Source organism: Heliangelus exortis, chromosome 30 (genome assembly GCF_036169615.1).
Source record: "Heliangelus exortis chromosome 30, bHelExo1.hap1, whole genome shotgun sequence".
In the NCBI taxonomy this organism is placed as follows: domain Eukaryota; kingdom Metazoa; phylum Chordata; class Aves; order Apodiformes; family Trochilidae; genus Heliangelus; species Heliangelus exortis.
In genome coordinates this window covers 3851123-3867244 of record NC_092451.1, presented here as the reverse complement: position 1 = coordinate 3867244, position 16122 = coordinate 3851123, and the positions used below count along the sequence as shown (strand labels likewise).

General features: G+C 67.9%; 2 protein-coding genes across 2 annotated transcripts in view; both read right to left on the bottom strand.

Annotated features, from left to right (window-relative positions):
* Nucleotides 1-49: 49 nt before the first annotated feature.
* NPC1L1 (NPC1 like intracellular cholesterol transporter 1) lies at nucleotides 50-9716 on the bottom strand. The gene is given in 28 exon segments (XM_071728903.1): nucleotides 50-252; nucleotides 387-436; nucleotides 535-697; nucleotides 950-1063; nucleotides 1356-1587; nucleotides 1840-1891; nucleotides 1894-1989; nucleotides 2093-2148; nucleotides 2230-2347; nucleotides 2483-2610; nucleotides 2952-3066; nucleotides 3069-3141; nucleotides 3584-3673; nucleotides 3933-4118; nucleotides 4708-4835; nucleotides 5200-5314; nucleotides 5743-5925; nucleotides 6743-6777; nucleotides 6780-6870; nucleotides 6968-7038; nucleotides 7041-7136; nucleotides 7602-7702; nucleotides 7834-8108; nucleotides 8111-8257; nucleotides 8259-8312; nucleotides 8315-9208; nucleotides 9210-9362; nucleotides 9581-9716. Coding segments are annotated over 28 exon segments (4041 nt in total). The 5' UTR covers nucleotides 9635-9716; the 3' UTR covers nucleotides 50-81.
* A 1133-nt stretch (nucleotides 9717-10849) lies between these two features.
* LOC139788729 (probable ATP-dependent RNA helicase DDX56) overlaps nucleotides 10850-16122 on the bottom strand; it is an 11703-nt gene continuing 6430 nt past the window's right edge. The window contains 15 exon segments of the mRNA XM_071728902.1: nucleotides 10850-11009; nucleotides 11110-11210; nucleotides 11314-11397; nucleotides 11400-11418; nucleotides 11526-11615; nucleotides 11759-11808; nucleotides 11811-11831; nucleotides 11920-12014; nucleotides 12103-12219; nucleotides 12601-12726; nucleotides 13283-13518; nucleotides 14147-14237; nucleotides 14625-14795; nucleotides 15381-15541; nucleotides 15840-16114. Coding sequence (XP_071585003.1) covers nucleotides 10929-11009; nucleotides 11110-11210; nucleotides 11314-11397; nucleotides 11400-11418; nucleotides 11526-11615; nucleotides 11759-11808; nucleotides 11811-11831; nucleotides 11920-12014; nucleotides 12103-12219; nucleotides 12601-12726; nucleotides 13283-13518; nucleotides 14147-14237; nucleotides 14625-14795; nucleotides 15381-15541; nucleotides 15840-16114 — 1718 coding nt within the window. The 3' untranslated portion in view covers nucleotides 10850-10928.

Sequence of the window (16122 nt, the reverse complement as noted above, 5' to 3'; positions counted from 1 at the left end):
GTCCCCTCCCAGCCCCAGTGACACCCCAGTCCCTACAGGAGGTCCCCCTCTCCCCTTCTCACCCATCCCAGTAAAAACCAGTCAGAACTCTGAGAAAACCAGTTTAAATATGACAGCAGTAGAAAAGGTGGGGAGGGGGCAGCAGGGCTCAGCCCTGCGTGGGGACTTGTCCTTGTCCTTCTCCTCCTTCTTCTCCTTCTCCTTCTCCTTCTCCTTCTCCTTCTCCTTCTCCTTCTCCTTCTCCTTCTCCTTCTCCTTCTCCTTCTCCTTCTCCTTCTCCTTCTCCTTCTCCTTCTCCTTCTCCTTCTCCTTCTCCTTGTCCTCCTTCTCCTTGTCCTCCTTGTCCTTCTCCTTGTCCTCCTTGTCCCTGTCCCTGTCCTGGACACAGGGGTGGCAAGGGCCAGCCCCTCGTTGGCCACCGCCCGCGGGCTGGGACCTGTGAGGGGAGACCAGGGGACAGTGGGGACCTGGGAATGGGGGGGAGGGACATTGGGGACACCATCCCCGGGGCTGGGGGACAAGGAGGGACCTTACCCACGTAGCTGAGGAGGACGGGGAGGAAGAGGAGGCCGTGGGCCAGGCCCAGGAGGGTGATGATGAGGTTGAGGCGGAAGAAGAAGATCTGGATCAGCTGAGCCTTGGCAAAGGCCAAAACCACCACCCCGGGCAGGTTGGTCATGGCCACCCCGGCCACCACCTGTGCTGGGGACACCCGGTGACAGCTGAGACACCCCCTGTGTCCTCCCTCCCCTTGGGACACCCCCTGCCCCATCAGTGCCCTGTGTCCCCCCCTGCACCCTCATTGCCCCCTGTCCCCCCTCTCTGTCCCCTCTGTCTCCCCGTCCCCCCCTATCCCCCCTGTGCCCCCCTGTGCCCCCCTGTCCCCTCTGTGCCCCCCTGTCCCCCCTGTTCCCCCCTTTCCCCCCTGTGCCCCCCTGTCCCCCTCCACCTTGCTGCCCATGGTGACAGTGGCCTCGGCAGCGCGGTCCCTGCGGCTGCTCCGGGTGCTGCGGGTGAAGGCAGAGGTGATGTGGGACACGAACTCCACCGAGATGCCCACGGCCTGGGGAGGGACACGTGTGTCACCGGGGCCACCCCCTCACAGGGTCACCCTGGCCTGGCACTGCCACCACGGGAGGAAAACGGCCACCAGACCTGGGCTGCTGCAGCCTGCCTGGCCCTGGGCCACCACCTGTGTCCTGGGGCTGTCTGACACCTCCCTTGTCCCAGGGCCTTCTGCCACCTCCCGTGCCCCCCAAGCCACCCCGTGTGCCACCCCATGTACCCCGAATCCCCACGCCACCCACTGTGCCCACCCCCCCTGTGTCCCTGTGCCACCCTCCCCGTCCCCTCACCGCCACCAGGTTGATGAGGGCCACAGCGTTGTAGGGGACCCCCCAGAGGGCCATTGTCCCCAGGGTGTCCAGGAGGATCATGGTGATGGTCAGGAGGGTGACCAGGCTGGAGCGCAGGTCCAGCCCCAGCAGCAGGAAGGTGACGAGGAAGGTGGGGACCAGGCAGAGCCCCAGTGTCACCACCCCCTCGGCCACCACCGAGAGGTACTGCTCGTAGTACACGTAGGTCACCCTGCAGGGACACTCCTGTCACCCAGACTGACCCCCAGACACCCCCGGAGTGTCCCCCCAGCCTCGGGATTGACCCGGGACCCCCACAGCCCGGGGACCAAGGTGGGACCTACGCTGCCCCCCACCCACCCCTGGGGCACCCACACCGACCCCAACCAGGACACCCACAGCCACCTCCCAGAGCACCTCAGCCCCTGAGGCACTGACACCACCCCCCCTCCCCCAAGTCCCCGGGTCCCCCCCGGGTGCTCACGTGTAGGGGAAGACCCTGAAGTCGGGGTGGGTGCCGGGCACCCCGCGCAGGTGCTGGTGATCTCCTGGGCCAGGGCCCGGGCAGCCCTCAGTGCCGCCGTGTACTCCTGGGAGGTGCTCAGTGGGCGCTGGTACGCCATGAACCGGGTGGCTGGGGGGTGGGGAGGGTCAGTCTGGCACCCCGAGGTGCCCCCCCACCCCCACCCGGTGCCCCCCACCCACCCCTCTGCTCGTCACCCCCACCCCGGGCTCACCCAGGATGGTGCCATCGGCGTCCCTGCTGACTGCCGTGTCGTAGGCGCCCAGACCGCTGCAGGAGGGGGAAGGAGGCACCCGTGGGTGCTCCGTGCCCACCCCACGCGTCCCCTCGGCATCCCCGGGTGGCACCTACCCCTTGGCACAGCGCAGGTTGGGTGGGTCTTGGAGGAACAGGGGCAGGAACCGCTCGAACTCCTCCGGCGTCGGGCGCCGGGTGACGTTCAGACACCGCCCCGCACAGCTGGGATCCGCTGGGACACGGCCACCGTCAGCACCCACGGGGCCACCGGGCACCAGCGGGGCTGTGAGGCACCCAACGGGACCCGAGGGCACCCAACAGGACCGCGGGGCAACCAAAATACCCATGCCAGGGCACCCCCGCTCACCACTGGTGGAGGGGCAGAACTCCCCGGTGCGGTTGCCGAAGGTGTGGAGGCGGCAGCAGCGGCTGCTGGGGTTGAGCCAGTCCAGGAAATCATCCAGCCAGGAGGTGGCTGGGATGGCCAGGTAGGAGCTGGAGAGAGGCAGAGCTGGCAGGAGACCCTTTGGGGGGGTGGTGTGACCCTTCCCCTTCCCCTTTCCCTACTCCTTCCCCTTCCCTTCCTCTTCCTGCCCTGTCCTGCCCTTCCCCTTCCCCTTCCCCTTCCCCTTCCCCTTCCCCTTCCCCTTCCCCTTCCCCTTCCCCTTCCCCTTCCCCTTCCCTTCCCCTTCCCTTTCCCTTCCCCTTCCCCTTCGCCTTTCCCTTCCCCTTCCCCTTCCCCTTCCCCTTCCCCTTCCCCTTCCCTTCCCCTTCCCTCCCCTCCCCTCCCCTCCCCTCCCCTTCCCTTTTTCCCATCCCCTGGTGCCCCCACTCACACGTTTGGGAATTCTGTGGCATACTGGATTGTGTGGGTCAGGGAGTTGGGGGCACAGCCGGCGCTGGAGCAGATCCCGTTGGTGCCCTCCAGGGAAGAGAAGTTGTACCCCCCGTGGTGACAAAATACGTGGGGACCCCCACAGCCAGGTACTGCCTCAGTGCCGAGAAGTAGGGCAGCAGGTAGGAGTCCTGGGGGGACCCAGCCCACCTCACACAGAGCACCCCAGGATCCCGCTGGACCCCACCACCCCCACACAGCCCCTGGTGTCCCCAGGAGGTGTCACCAGCCCCAGTTGGTCCTTGGTGTCCCCAGGGAGGTGTCACCAGCCGGTGTGTGGCAGTGGGGCTCAGGCTGTGCCCATCTGGGCAACACCATCCCTTGGTGTCTGTGCTGCCCCCCCGGGGGACATGCCACCCCCCTGTCCCCAGAGGGGCCACGCCATCCTCTAAGTGTCCCCACACGGGGCCATCCTGTCCCGGACGTCCCTCGAGAGGCCCCACCACCCCTGTCACATCCCCCTTTGGAGCCACCCCCCTCCATAGGAGCCATCCCACCCCCACACAGCCACCCCCGCTGTCCCCAGGTGTCCCCAGGTGTCCCCAGGTGTCCCCATGCCTGTGCCAGCCCCACCTTGGGCATGGAGAGCTCCTGGTCCAGCCCCACGGGCAGCTGCAGGGTGAGGTACAGCCCCGCACACGCCAGGAACAGGAACAGCAGCACCTGGGGGGGAACCGTCAGGGACCCCCCCGGGATCCCCGAATTCCCCCACCCCTCCATATCCCCCCAAACTGCCTGAACCCCTCCAGAGACCCCCACACCCCCCCAGTGTCCCCCACAACCTCCCAGGACCCTCCACACCCAAACCCCCTCCAGACCCCCCATCCCCCTACCCCCCCATGGACCCTCCATACCCCCAAAGACCCCCCCCACCCCCTCTACCCCATGAGCCCCCCAAACCCCTCCATCACCCCTCCCCTACGCCCCAAAGACCCCGCCCCGACCTCCCAAACCTCCCCCTGCCCCCCTCACCACGAGGGGTCTGACGAGGCGATGCAGCAGGATGGGGGTGAGGGTGCTGAGGCAGTGGCTGCAGCACCCGCAGCCCCGGCCCCCCCGAGCCCCCCCTGCTCAGCCCGCAGCAGCAGCAGAGGTCGAAGCGGGCAGCCTGGGACAGCACGGGGATGGGACCCCTGGAAACCCCCCCCCCCAACCCTGGACACCCCCCCCCCCCCCCAAGGAGATCCCCGGAGACCCCCCCAGCCACCCTGGAGACTCCCAAAAATCACCCCCTGGAGACCCTCGGGGGCACCCGCCCACCCCAGAAAATTCCGGGGACCCCCGGGGACCCCCTCACCCACCTCAGGCAATAACCACCCCGGGGACCCCCAGAAACCCCCCCTCGAGAACCCCTGAACACCCCTGAGGATCCCCCCAGAGACCCCCACCCACCACGGGCGCTCCTCGCAGACCCCCAGAACGCTCCGGTCCCCCGGGACACCCCCACCCCCCCCCCACCCTAGAAGACCCTCGGAAATCCCCCTGAGACCCCCACCCACCCGGGCACCCCCGTGGAGACCCTCGGAGTCACTCAGCCACCCCGGGGCACAGCCCCCCCGCCCCACCCTGTGCCCCCTCATTCCCACGGTCACCCCACACCCCCTGGGGACCCCCCCTCAGCCTGTGTCCCCCCCGCCCCACCTCGTGTCCCCCCACACCTCGTGTGTCCCCCCCACACCTCGTGTCCCCCCCCACACCTCTTGTCTCCGCGCATCCAGCGCCAGGAGCGCGACGAACGCCGAGAGCTGCAGGAGGAAAGCGAAGGCGACGGCGACAGCGGCCGTGAGAGCGAAGGTGCGGACAGCGGGCATGGAGGAGAGGGACCCTGCGGGACAGCACCCGCACCCCTCAGCACCCCCCGAACACCTCAGACACCCCCGAGCACCCAGCGGGATAGGGGAGAGGGGACACAGACTCCCCCCCCGCACCCGTGTCCCTCCATCCCCCCAGGGCACTCTGCCCCGTGTCCCTGTGTCCCCGTGGCAAGGACCCTGTCCCCGTGTCCCGCGCCGTGTCCCTGTGCCACCCACCCCGTGTCCCCCATGTCCCCCGTGTCCCCCGTGTCCCCATGCCACCCCATCCCCAACCTTTCCCTCCCACCTCCCCCACATCCCCGTGTTCCCCCCCGTCCCCTCGTGTCCCCTCATGTCCCCTCGTGTCCCCTCGTGTCCCCTCGTGTCCCCACTCACCCAGCAGGAAGCAGATGACCTCAGAGAGGCTGCACAGCACCATGCCGGGTGCCACCTCTGCCAGCACCCTCCCGATCTGCTGCTCCCTGCTCTCACCAGGCTCCCGCTGGGACTGCTGCAGGGGGGACAAGGGGGGTGACAGAGGTGACCCCTGCCCCCCCCCCACCCTGGCATTGCCACCCCTCACCCCGCTCAAGCTGCCCAAGGGGACCTCTGCCACCCACGGGTGACCCTGTGCCCGGTGGGCACCTCTGTCCCCAAGGTGTCCCTGTGTCCTTGTGTCCTACAGAGACCTCGTCCCCGAGGTGTCCCTGTGCCCCACAGGAGCCCCCATTGCCCACAGGTGTCCTGATGTCCCACGGACACCCCTGCTCCCAGGGGGTCCCACGGGGATCTCCCTGCCCACAGCTTCCCCACAGGGCCTCTGTCCCCACGGTGTCCCCATCACCACCTGCCCCATGGGGAGCTCCCATGCCCGCAGGGACCCTGTGCCCCACAGACACCCTGTCCCAAAGTGTCCCCGTGTCCCCAAAGTGTCCCCACCTGGTACTCCTGCACGAAGATGAAGATGTTGTCAGCCCCCACGGCCAGGACGAGGAAGGGCACAACCTCGAGGATGATGAGGGAGGAAGGCAGCCCCAGCAGGGCCAGGAGCCCCATGGAGGAGAAGACAGCGCCCAGCACCACGGCGATGCCCCCCAGTGCCAGCGTCACCTTCGACTCCACCTGCAGTGGGGACACCACCAGCTCAGCGCCCCACGGGGCACCTTTGGGTGCTGCTGTCACCCCAAGCACTGATCATGGACCCCCCTGGCTGGTACGGGAGGGAAGGGACCTTAAAGCTCATCCAGTGCCAGGGGCAGGGACACTTCCAGAGCCCGGGGTGCTCCGTGCCCCATCCAACACTGCCAGGGATGGGGCAGCCACAGCTTCTGGGGGCAACCTGGGCCAGGGGCTCAGCACCCATAGGTGGGTCAGGGGTGCTGAGCTGCCTGAGGGCAGGAAGAGGGTGGGAACAAGGTGGATCCAGGGGCTGAGGAGCTGCAGAGGGACTTGGGAGTGCTGGGCTGTGGTTGGAGTTGGTGATCTTGAAGGTCTTTTCCGATCAGAACAAGTTTGGGATTGGGGGAGCTGGGGGGTGCTGAGCAGAGGAGGCTGAGGGGAGACCTTGTGGCTCTCTGCAACCCCCTGAGAGGAGGTTGGAGCCAGGGGGGGTCGGGCTCTGCTCCCAAGGAACAAGGGATGGGCCAAGAGGAACTTTTGGCACAACTCAAGTGGTGCCAGGGGAGGTTTAGGTTGGAGCTGGGGAAGAATTTCTCCCTGAAAGGGTTGTCAGGGCCTGGCCCAGGCTGCCCAGGGCAGGGCTGGAGTCCCCATCATCCCTGGAGGGGTTTCAGACCCTGGGGATGTGGGGATGAGGGACATGGGGGTGCTGAGGGACACGGCATGGGGGTGTTGACGCTTGGACTGAGCGATCTCAAAGTCCTTTTCCCCCCCCAGCCCAGCCCGTGACCCCAGCACTGGGTGCCCCCCCAGCACCCACCAGGATGTGTCTCCAGGCCGTGTACTCTCCCAGCCCAGGGCGATGTAGGTGAAGACCAGGAGGTAGCTGATGGCAAAGATGGGGACGTCCTCCCCCGTGGTGCGGTTGATCTCGTCCTCCAGCGAGCGCTGAGGGGACACCAACCCCCACCCAAGGCGTCAGGAGGGTGCTGGCAGGGGTCACCTTGGGTGCCCTGGCCCCAGGGCCATCCCGGTGGTTCCTGACCTCGGCCATGAAGGTGACGGAGAGGTTGGGGTGGGCGCGTTGGAAGTCACCCACCACCTCCAGGAACTCCTTCTCCAGGCCAGCACCCACTCCCGGCGGGGGTCCTCGGGGGGGAAGTTGTTGAGGGAGTAGGTGACAATCAGAGCCTCTGCCTCCGTGTACTCCGAGCCTGTGGGGACAGCAGGTGAGGGACATCCCCCTGGGGACACCCCCCTTGGAGACATTCCTGCGGGGACACTCCCATGGAGACATCCCCTGGTGCTGTCACCCCTTGGGGACATTCCCTTGGAGACATCTTTTGGGGACATCCCCCTGATGGCACCCCTTGAAGCCAAGCTCCCCTTGAGGACACCCTCTGGTGACATCCTCCCCTTGGGGACATCCCCTGGTGACAGTGTCCTGGGAACACTCCTTGGTGACCCCCATGGCAACACCCCTGGGGACATCTCCTGGGTGACAACCCCTTGTGGACACTCCCTTGGTGACACCTTTCCCTTGGTCTTATCCCCTTCCTGACATCCCCCTCGGTGACACCTCATGGGTGACAACCCCTTAGGGACACCCACTTGATGACCATCCCTTGGGGACACCCCACCGATGCCATCCCCCTTGGGGACATCCCCCTGTCCCTCACCAGGGTGGCCCCCGAAGGCGATGTAGGGCAGGACGGGGCCACCATACTGGGCCATGCAGCTCAGCTCCAGGGCTGTGATGTCCTTGAAGGAGAGCGGGGAGCTGGGGGGGGACACGGGGGTCAGGGGGGGACACAGGGGAGGACACTGAGGTCGGGGGGGGACACTGGGTCAGGGGGGGACACAGCCCCACAGCCAGCACCCCACGGGCACCCTGCCCTGCCCAGCACCCACTTGACGCAGTAGATGAGGTGGTCCCTCCACCCAACGGTGCCGCTGGTGGCCCGGTGGCTCTGGGTGGCCTCCATGGCCAGGTGCGTGCGGTTGTTCTGGAAGTACTGGGTGACGCTGTTGACGCAGCAGTCGCCCAGGGTGGGGTCCCGGGGGTTGAGGGGCGCGTAGCAAATGTCCTTCAGTGTCACCTCCCGGTTCCCCGCCCGAGCCCTGGTGGCCTCCAGCTTCTCCTGCAGGCCCAGCAGCGCCCACAGCACCTCCTCGGCCAGGACCCCCCGCTGAAGTTCTTGGGCCCGAACAGCACCGAGTCGTAGCTGGAGCCCTCCCGGCCCGGCGCCGTCACCACCACTTGGTTGGTGCGAAGGAAAGGCCCAAAATGGCGGTCGTAAAACTCCTTCTCTTGCCGGGCTCGGCTCCCCGGCGCCCGACCAGAGCTCCACGGGGTCCGTGGTCAGCCTGAGGGTCACCAACCCCGCCGACAAACCCCGGCCGCCGCCACCGCCGCCAGCAGCACCGCCCCGGGGTGCCCGGCCACCAGCGTGCCCCACCAGCAGAAGAACCTCGCCAGGACCCGGGGACCCCGGCACCCAACCTCCCCAGCAGCCGCCCCGCTGCGGGCCTCGGGTGCCGCCTTCTCCTTGCCCGCTGAGCGCCGGAGCAGCGCGAAGCCGAGGAAGAGGACGGCGAGGAGGCCGAAGAGGAGCCCGCAGACCACCAAGGCGCCATCGGCCCGGCCGACCCGGAACGGAGGGGGGGGATCGGGGGGGGGGACGAGGGGCGGGCAGGATCGGGCGCAGTCCTGGCAGGAGCAGGGCTCTCGGCTGCCGGTCGGGGCCTGGTCGCAAGGCCAGGCCTCAGCGTCCAAGGGTTGGATGGCACCGTCGGGGCCGGAGCCGTCGGGCACCAGGTGGAAGCGGATCCGGAGCGGGGCCAGCCCGTTGCTCGTGTCCCCTTGGAAGTCCAACCAGCGCTGGGGGGTGCAGAGCCGGGCGCCGTAGCGCCCGCACATGGTGTCCAGGGCGTAGCCCCCGGTCGCCGGCAGCCGCACCCCGCGGCACGAGGAGAAGGAAGCGGAGACCCAGTCCTCCCGGTAGAAAGTTTGGTACTCGACCACCGCCAGGCGCTCGGGGAGCCCCGGGGCGGCCGGAGGGACGGGGAGGACGCGGGTGACGTTGGTGAAGAGGCTCTGGCGGGGGCTGCAGGTGTTGTGGCAGTGGATGTTGGCGAAGTTGCGGGCGCAGGAGGGGCAGCGGGCGAGGACGGCGCCGGAGAGGGCAACGCTCACCTGGAGAGCCAAGAGCTGGGCCAGGGAGCAGCAGACCCGGGTGGTCTCGTTGGGACCCCCCACCAGCTCAGGGCAAACGGTGCCCAGGAGCTGAGGAAAGGGCCTGGGCCACCCGGGCCGGGGTGTTGGAGAGGCAGGGGACCGAGGAGCGAACCAGAGAGGAGTTCACCTCGGGGTTGGGGCCGCAGTCGCCGTAGAAGGAGCAGAAACCGGGGCTGTGGACGGGGGTCCAGGCTGGGGTGGCCTGGGGGACACCAATGAGCTTTGTCACCACCCCCTCCAGATGGCACCCCCACCCCTGCCGGGTGGCACCACGACAGGCACCATCTTGGCATCCCTCAGCTCTGCCACCCGAACCCCCTCCAGACACCACCACGGGAGGCACCATCGTGGTGCTCCCCAGCCCCTCCACCCAGCACCCTCACAGCTTTGGCCCCTCTCTCACCCCCCCCAAGCTCCTACCAGCACCAGGAGGGTGCTCAGCACCGCTCCGGACAGCGCTCTGGACCCCAACATCCTGGGCAAGGGGTCCCCCCCACCCTCTCCAGGCCGTATAAATCCCCCGGGGTGGGCGATGGGTGCTGTGAGGTTTGCTGGCCTGATGGCACCCAAGCCAATCAGTCCCCAGGGCAGCTGTAAAGCCCTGGTGATCATTAACACCCATCGATCCCTGGGGCGGTGCCCCTGCCCGGCCAGGAGACAGCCCTCCCTTCCCTTCCCCTCCCCCCCGATGCAGTTTTGGGTGGAAAAAGAGGGAATCTGGGAAATGGAGAGTTTGGAGCTTGGGAATTGATCTCATGGCACCCATGGTGCTGCAGAGGGGCTGGGGGGGAGGGGGAGAAACGCTGTGGCCTGACTGCAGGGGCAGGAAGGCAGCTGCTGCTGGGAGGAAAACCCCATTACTGGGAGGAAAACCTCAGTACTGGGAGAACCTCATTAATGGGAAAAGAACCTCATTACTGGGAGGAGAACCCATTACTGGGAGGAGAACCTCATTACTGGGAGCAAAAACCCCATTACTGGGAGGAAAACCTCATTAATGGGAGGAGAACCTAATTACTGGGAGGAAAACCCCATTACTGGGAGGAAATCCCTGTTACTGAGAGGAAAACCCCATTACTGGGAGGAACCCCCCCTTACTGGGAGAAATCCCTTTACTGGGAGGAATCCCTCATTACTGGGGTGCCAGGGTGGTGCTGGGGAGGGTTTGGGCCCGGGTGGTGACCTTGGACCAGAGCCGTGTGTCCCTGATAAGAACCTGCACCCCGATAAGAGCCCGGCTGGGGGTGACACCCAGGGGGTGACGCCTGTCTGCCACCCCACAGGGCAGGGCTGGGTGCCACCTGTGCCATGGCACTGCCACCAGCCCCAGGGTGACACGCAGCATCCCGGCCAACAGCATCATCAGTGACATCGGCGGCGTTGTCACCGGGGAGGGGAAGCTGAGGGGACCTCAGCCCCGAGGAGGTGGCAGTGCCACCAACCCCCCCACCGTGTCCTTGTCCCCATTTATGGCCCAGCACAACCTTAGCCCCGATAAGGGGCAGGTGACAACACCCCAGCACCTTTGTCCCACCTGGGTGTCACCAACCTCCCGTGGGGAACGCTGGGGACAGTGACACGGGTGGGGGACACCGGGGGGGGGACACCGGCAAGAAGCAAAGGCACAGCATGACAGACTGGTGTCACCTTTATTGGGGACAGCCACGCTGTGAGGCACGGCCTGGGGACACCCTGTCCCTTGGGAAGGGTGAGCAGGGCCTGGGGGGGCCCGGAGGGGTCCTGGGGGGGTCTGGGGGCCCGGGGGTGCTCAGGAGGGGGTGGCCCCCGGGCGCTTGCCCCGCCGCCGGGCGAACTTGAAGCTCTGCAGGGGGTTGGCGGTGCCACGGGACTGGAAATGGAGAAATCAAGACAAAGGGTGTCACCCCCCAGGGTGGCAGTGAAGGGGACACACTCAGGGGGGTGACACACTCAGGGGGGGTGACACTCACCATGGAGCCCCCCCGGCGCTTGGCCCCGGGCTGGGGACCCCTCCTCAGCCCCTTCCGCTTCTTGGGCTTGGGTTTGGCGATGCCGCGGAGGCTGGGGGGCACTGTGGGGAGAGGCAGGGGGGTCAGGACAGCCCCGTGTGTCCCCCACCGGTGTCACCCTCACATCCCTGGGTCCCCTTTCCCTCCCCTCCCCCCGGGACACACCCAGGTAGTCGGGGATGTTGCGGAGGTGGGGCTGGATGATGGCAGGGTGCAGGGGCTTGTCGTGCCGCAGCACGTGCAGGTCCGGGGGTTGTCCTCAAAATAAGCCTGGGGAGGGGACACAAAATAATCAGGGGGGGGGGCTGGCAGCACCCAAATGTCCCCTCTGAGGTCCCCACAACCTCCCCAGGGAGCCCAAACCCCCCCGGGGTCACCTTCAGCTTCTCAGAGTTGAGCAGCTCCTCCTTGATCTCCCGCAGCCGCGCTTCCTTCACCGCCTGCTTGGTGACCGAGCGCATGGCGTCCTGGGAGGGGACACGGGGGGCCTGTAGGAGGCTGGCACCCCCCAGCCAGTGCCACCGGTGTCCCCAGCACCCCAGCGGTGTCCCCAGCACCCCAGCAGTGTCCCCAGCAGTGTCCCCAGCACCCCCCCATGCCACCCACCTACCCGGCAGCGGTAGCGCAATCCCTCGATCTCCTCCATGCAGAACTTGTAGGCTGCAGCAGGGACTCTCCGTTCTCTGGGGACACACGGGGACACCTGGGTCACCCCGACACCCCCTGGTGGCCTTTGTCACCCTTCGGCGGTGACACAGGCTCCCCTGTCACCTGAGGTGAGAGCGTCCTTGATCCGGGCCAGGCTGTCCTGCTCCTCGGGCAGCACCAAGGTCAGGGCCGTGCCGGGGTTGTTGGCTCGGGCCGTCCTGAGGACAAGGGGAGGGGACACGGGTGGGACAGCCACCTCAGGGGGACGGGGACGTCCCCGTGTCCCCTCGGCCTGTCCCCACCTACCTGCCCACCCGGTGGATGTAGGACTCAACCGTTGTGGGGACGTCGAAGTTGATGACCACGGCCACGTTCTGGAAGTCGATGCCGCGGGCGACGCTGCACTCGGGGTCTTTGCTCTTGCTGGGGACACAGGAGGTGACACCGTGGGCAAGGGGACATCTGGGACGTGGGCACTCGTGGGGACACAAGGAAAGGCAGGGATGTGGGCACCCACGGCCCAGGTGGGTACGAGGGGACACGGGGACAGGGTGGGGACAGGGTAGGGGGACACCCCCACACAAATGGGGACACGGCGGGCACAGAGACTCCCTGGGGACTGGGACCCCCCCACAGGGACAAGACGTGGCCGTGAGGACAAGGACACCCCCTGGAACCTTGGTGGGGACAGAGACCCCCTGGGGCAGAAGCACCAAAGCTCTGGGCCACCTCCCCTGGCTGCGGACTCCGCCCTGGTGACACGGTGACACCTTGGTGGCCTCGGTGTCCCCTCCCTGGGCTCACCTCTGGGCAGGTCCTCGGCGTTTCTTGCGGGGAGGGGGCTGCTCAGGAGCCCCCCCTGGCACCTCCTCATCAGTGGCCACGATGTAGTCGTAGATGCCACGGTTAAACTGGGTGAGGACGTGGCACCTGGGGACAGGGCAGGTGGCACCTGGGACAGGGCAGGTGGCACCTGGGGACAGGGCAGGACAACACCCCAGGACACCCCATCACCCCTCTTCCCCTTCACAGCCACCCCGTTCCCCTCTCCCCCCACCCAAGGGTGCCCTCCCAGGGACAGGGGGTGTGGGTCCCTCCTGTGGGGGTGCGGGGTCCCTCCTGGGGGTTTGGGGTCCCTCCCATGGGGTTTGGGGTCCCTCCTGTGGGTGTGGGGTCCCTCACAGGGGTTTGGGGTCCCTCCTGTGGGTGTGGGGTCCCTCCCGTGGGTGTGGGGTCCCTCCCATGGGTGTAAGGTCCCTCCTGTGGGTGTGGGGTCCCTCAGAGGGGTTTGGGGTCCCTCCTGTGGGTGTGGGGTCCCTCCGTGGGTGTGGGGTCCCTCCCATGGGGTTTGGGGTCCCTCCCGGGGGTGTGGGGTCCCTCCCATGGGTGTAAGGTCCCTCCTGTGGGTGTGGGGTCCCTCACAGGGGGTTGGGGTCCCTCCCGGGGGTGTGGGGTCCCTCCCGTGGGTGTGGGTGGGGTCCCTCACCGTGACTGTGCGGGGAGGTGTGGGTTTAGGGTGCAGGCGTGGATCCCAAACTGCTCGAGGAGCAGCTTCAGGCGGTAGCAGCGGGGGATGCAGGAGGTGAAGAGCAGAGCCCGGCCCCGCAGCACCCGCAGCCGCAGCACCGACACCAGAACCAGAACCTTCTCCTCCTCCCGTCCACCCCCACCCACAGCTGCTGCAGGGACCGGGCAGGGGGGGCTCGGGGGCACCACCCGCACCTGAGGGGAGAGAGGGGGTGAGGGACCCCAAGGGGGGAATGAAAGGGGGAGGGGGATTCACCCCAAACCTCCCCCCGAACACCAAACCCCTCACAGACCCCCCCAGACCTCCCCTTGGACCCCCCAACCCCCCCCAAACCCCTCACAGACCCCTCACAGACCCCCCAAACCTCCCCTTGGACCCCCCAGTCCCCCCCCAAACCCCTCACAGACCCCCCAACCCCCCCAAACCCCTCACAGACCCCCCCAACCCTTCCCTTGGCCCCCCTAAACCTCCCCCCGACCACCAAGCCCCTCACAGACCCCCCCAGGACCCCAAAATCTCTCCCATCTTCCCCCCAGCCCCCTCTTACACCCCTTAAACTTCTGCCCCAGACACTCAAATCCCCCCCTGTGCCCCCCACCCCCCTCCAGACCCCCCTGCTGCTCCCCCATTCCCCCCCAAGTGCCCCCCAAATCCCCCCAGCCCCTTGGCACTGCCCCCCCCATCCTACCCAGCAGCCCCCAGCCCATCGCTGCTCCTCTATTCCCCCCAAATGCCCCCCATTCCCCCCCAGGACCCCCCCCAAGTGCCTCCCGACCCCCCCACGCCCTCCCCCAGCCCCCCCAGCCCCCCTGTGCCCCTCACCGGGTTGTGCAGCACCAGCTCCCTCAGGGTCTCCACCTGGGGGCTGAGGGTGGCAGAGACCAGCAGGGCCTGGTAGATCTTGGGGAGGTGGCTGAGGGGGGGACACAAACTGGGGGGGATCAGTGTCCCCCAAACCCATCACTGCCCCCCAGACCCCCCCCAGACTCCCCCAGAGCCCTGTCACTGCCCCCAAATCCCCCCCCGACCCACCAAGTATCCCCAGACCCCTGACACTGCTCCCCAACCCCTCTTGGACCCCAGAAACTCCACCAAGTGCCCCCCCACCCCCCCACTCTCCCCCAGTGCCCCCAGACCCCTGTCACTGACCCCCAGTCCCCCTCAGGCCCCCCTAAGTATCCCCCAGTGCCCCCCAGCACTGTCCCCCAATCCCCCCGGACCCTCCCCAGTGCCCCCAGCCCTCATCCCTGTCCCCCGATCCCCCCAGTGCCCCCCAGCCCCTGTCCCTGCCCCCCCAGACCAGAGCAGAGCTTTGATGTCCTCCTCAAAGCCAAAGGAGAGCAGCAGATCAGCCTCATCCAGCACCAGCACCTCCAGGGACTGCTTCAGGCACAGCCCCCGGGCCACCACCTGGGCCACCACTCGCCCCGGGGTCCCCACCACCACGTCGGGCTTCTCCATCAGCAGGGGCCTGGGGACAGGGACAGGGGGCTGGGGGACACGGGAGGGACTGGGGGGCACTTAGAGGGCTCTGGGGGGCACTGACAGGGGACTGGGGGGACTGGGGGGGACTGAGAGGGGACTGGGGGGGACTGGGGACAGGGACAGGGGACTGGGGGGGACTGAGAGGATTGGGGGGCACTTAGAGGGCTCTGGGGGCACCTGTGGGGACTTGGGGGGACTGAGAGGGGACTGGGGGGGACTGGGGGGGGCTGGGGGGGGCTGGGGGGGATTAGGGGGCACTTAGGGGGGGTCTGAGGGGCACCTGTGGGGAACTGGGGGGCACTAACAAGGGACTGGGGGGGATTGGAGGACAGGGATGGGGGCTGGGGGGCACTTGGGGGGGTCTGGGGGTGATTGGGGATACTGTGGGGGATTCTGGGGCACTCGAGGGGAGCCAGGGGGGCACCTGTGGGAATTGGGGGGCAGTGACAGGGGCTGGGGGACACTGGGGGACACTGGGGGACAGAAATAGGGGGCTGGGGGAGCACTGGGGGCAGGGACAGGGGTTGGGGGGCACTTGGGGGGATTGTCAGGGGTCTGGGGGGGCTCTGACCGCTGAGCAGCGAGGTCTGAGTGGGTGCTGAGGTGGGTGACCCGCAGGTCCCGGGAGCAGAAGGAGGCCAACTGGCTGAGGCTGCGGGTCACCTGCTGGCCCAGCTCCTGGGACGGCACCAGAACCACGGCCCGAACCGCCTGCCCCACTGCTGAGGAGGCCTGGGCCGCCAGGAGTCACCAGAGAGCCACCGCGTGGCCACCGACACGCGCAGCGTGGCCACCAACCCACCGAGCCCCTGCCCCACGGAGCCCCCCAACCCACCGAGACAACCCCGACCCCTGGAGCCCCCCCCCAGACCCAGCACCCAGGGTGCCCCCCACAGCCCCTCCCACAGCCCAGCACCCCAGGGTGCCCCCCACCCCCCTGGAGCCCCACAGCCCCCAAGCCCAGCACCCCAGGGTGTCCCCCACAACCCAGCCCCCAGGGTGCCCCCCGCAGCCCCCCAGCCCCACTCACCCCCTTGACCCGCAGGAGGTGCTGCAGCAGGGCCAGTCCGTACGCTCCCGTTTTCCCGGAGCCGGTCCTGGCCCGGGCCAGGATGTCCCTGCCCTCCAGAGCCAGGGGAATGGCCTGGGCCTGGATGGCGGTGGGGGCGGCCCAGCCCAACTCCGCCACCGCCTGGGGAGGGGGGAGGGTCACCCCGGGGGTCCCCGACTCCCCGGGAAACCCCCCCGGTCCCCACGCCCCCCCCTTCCCCTCAGGCAGGGGGTGCAGCCTGCCAGGGACCCCCCGCCCCCCA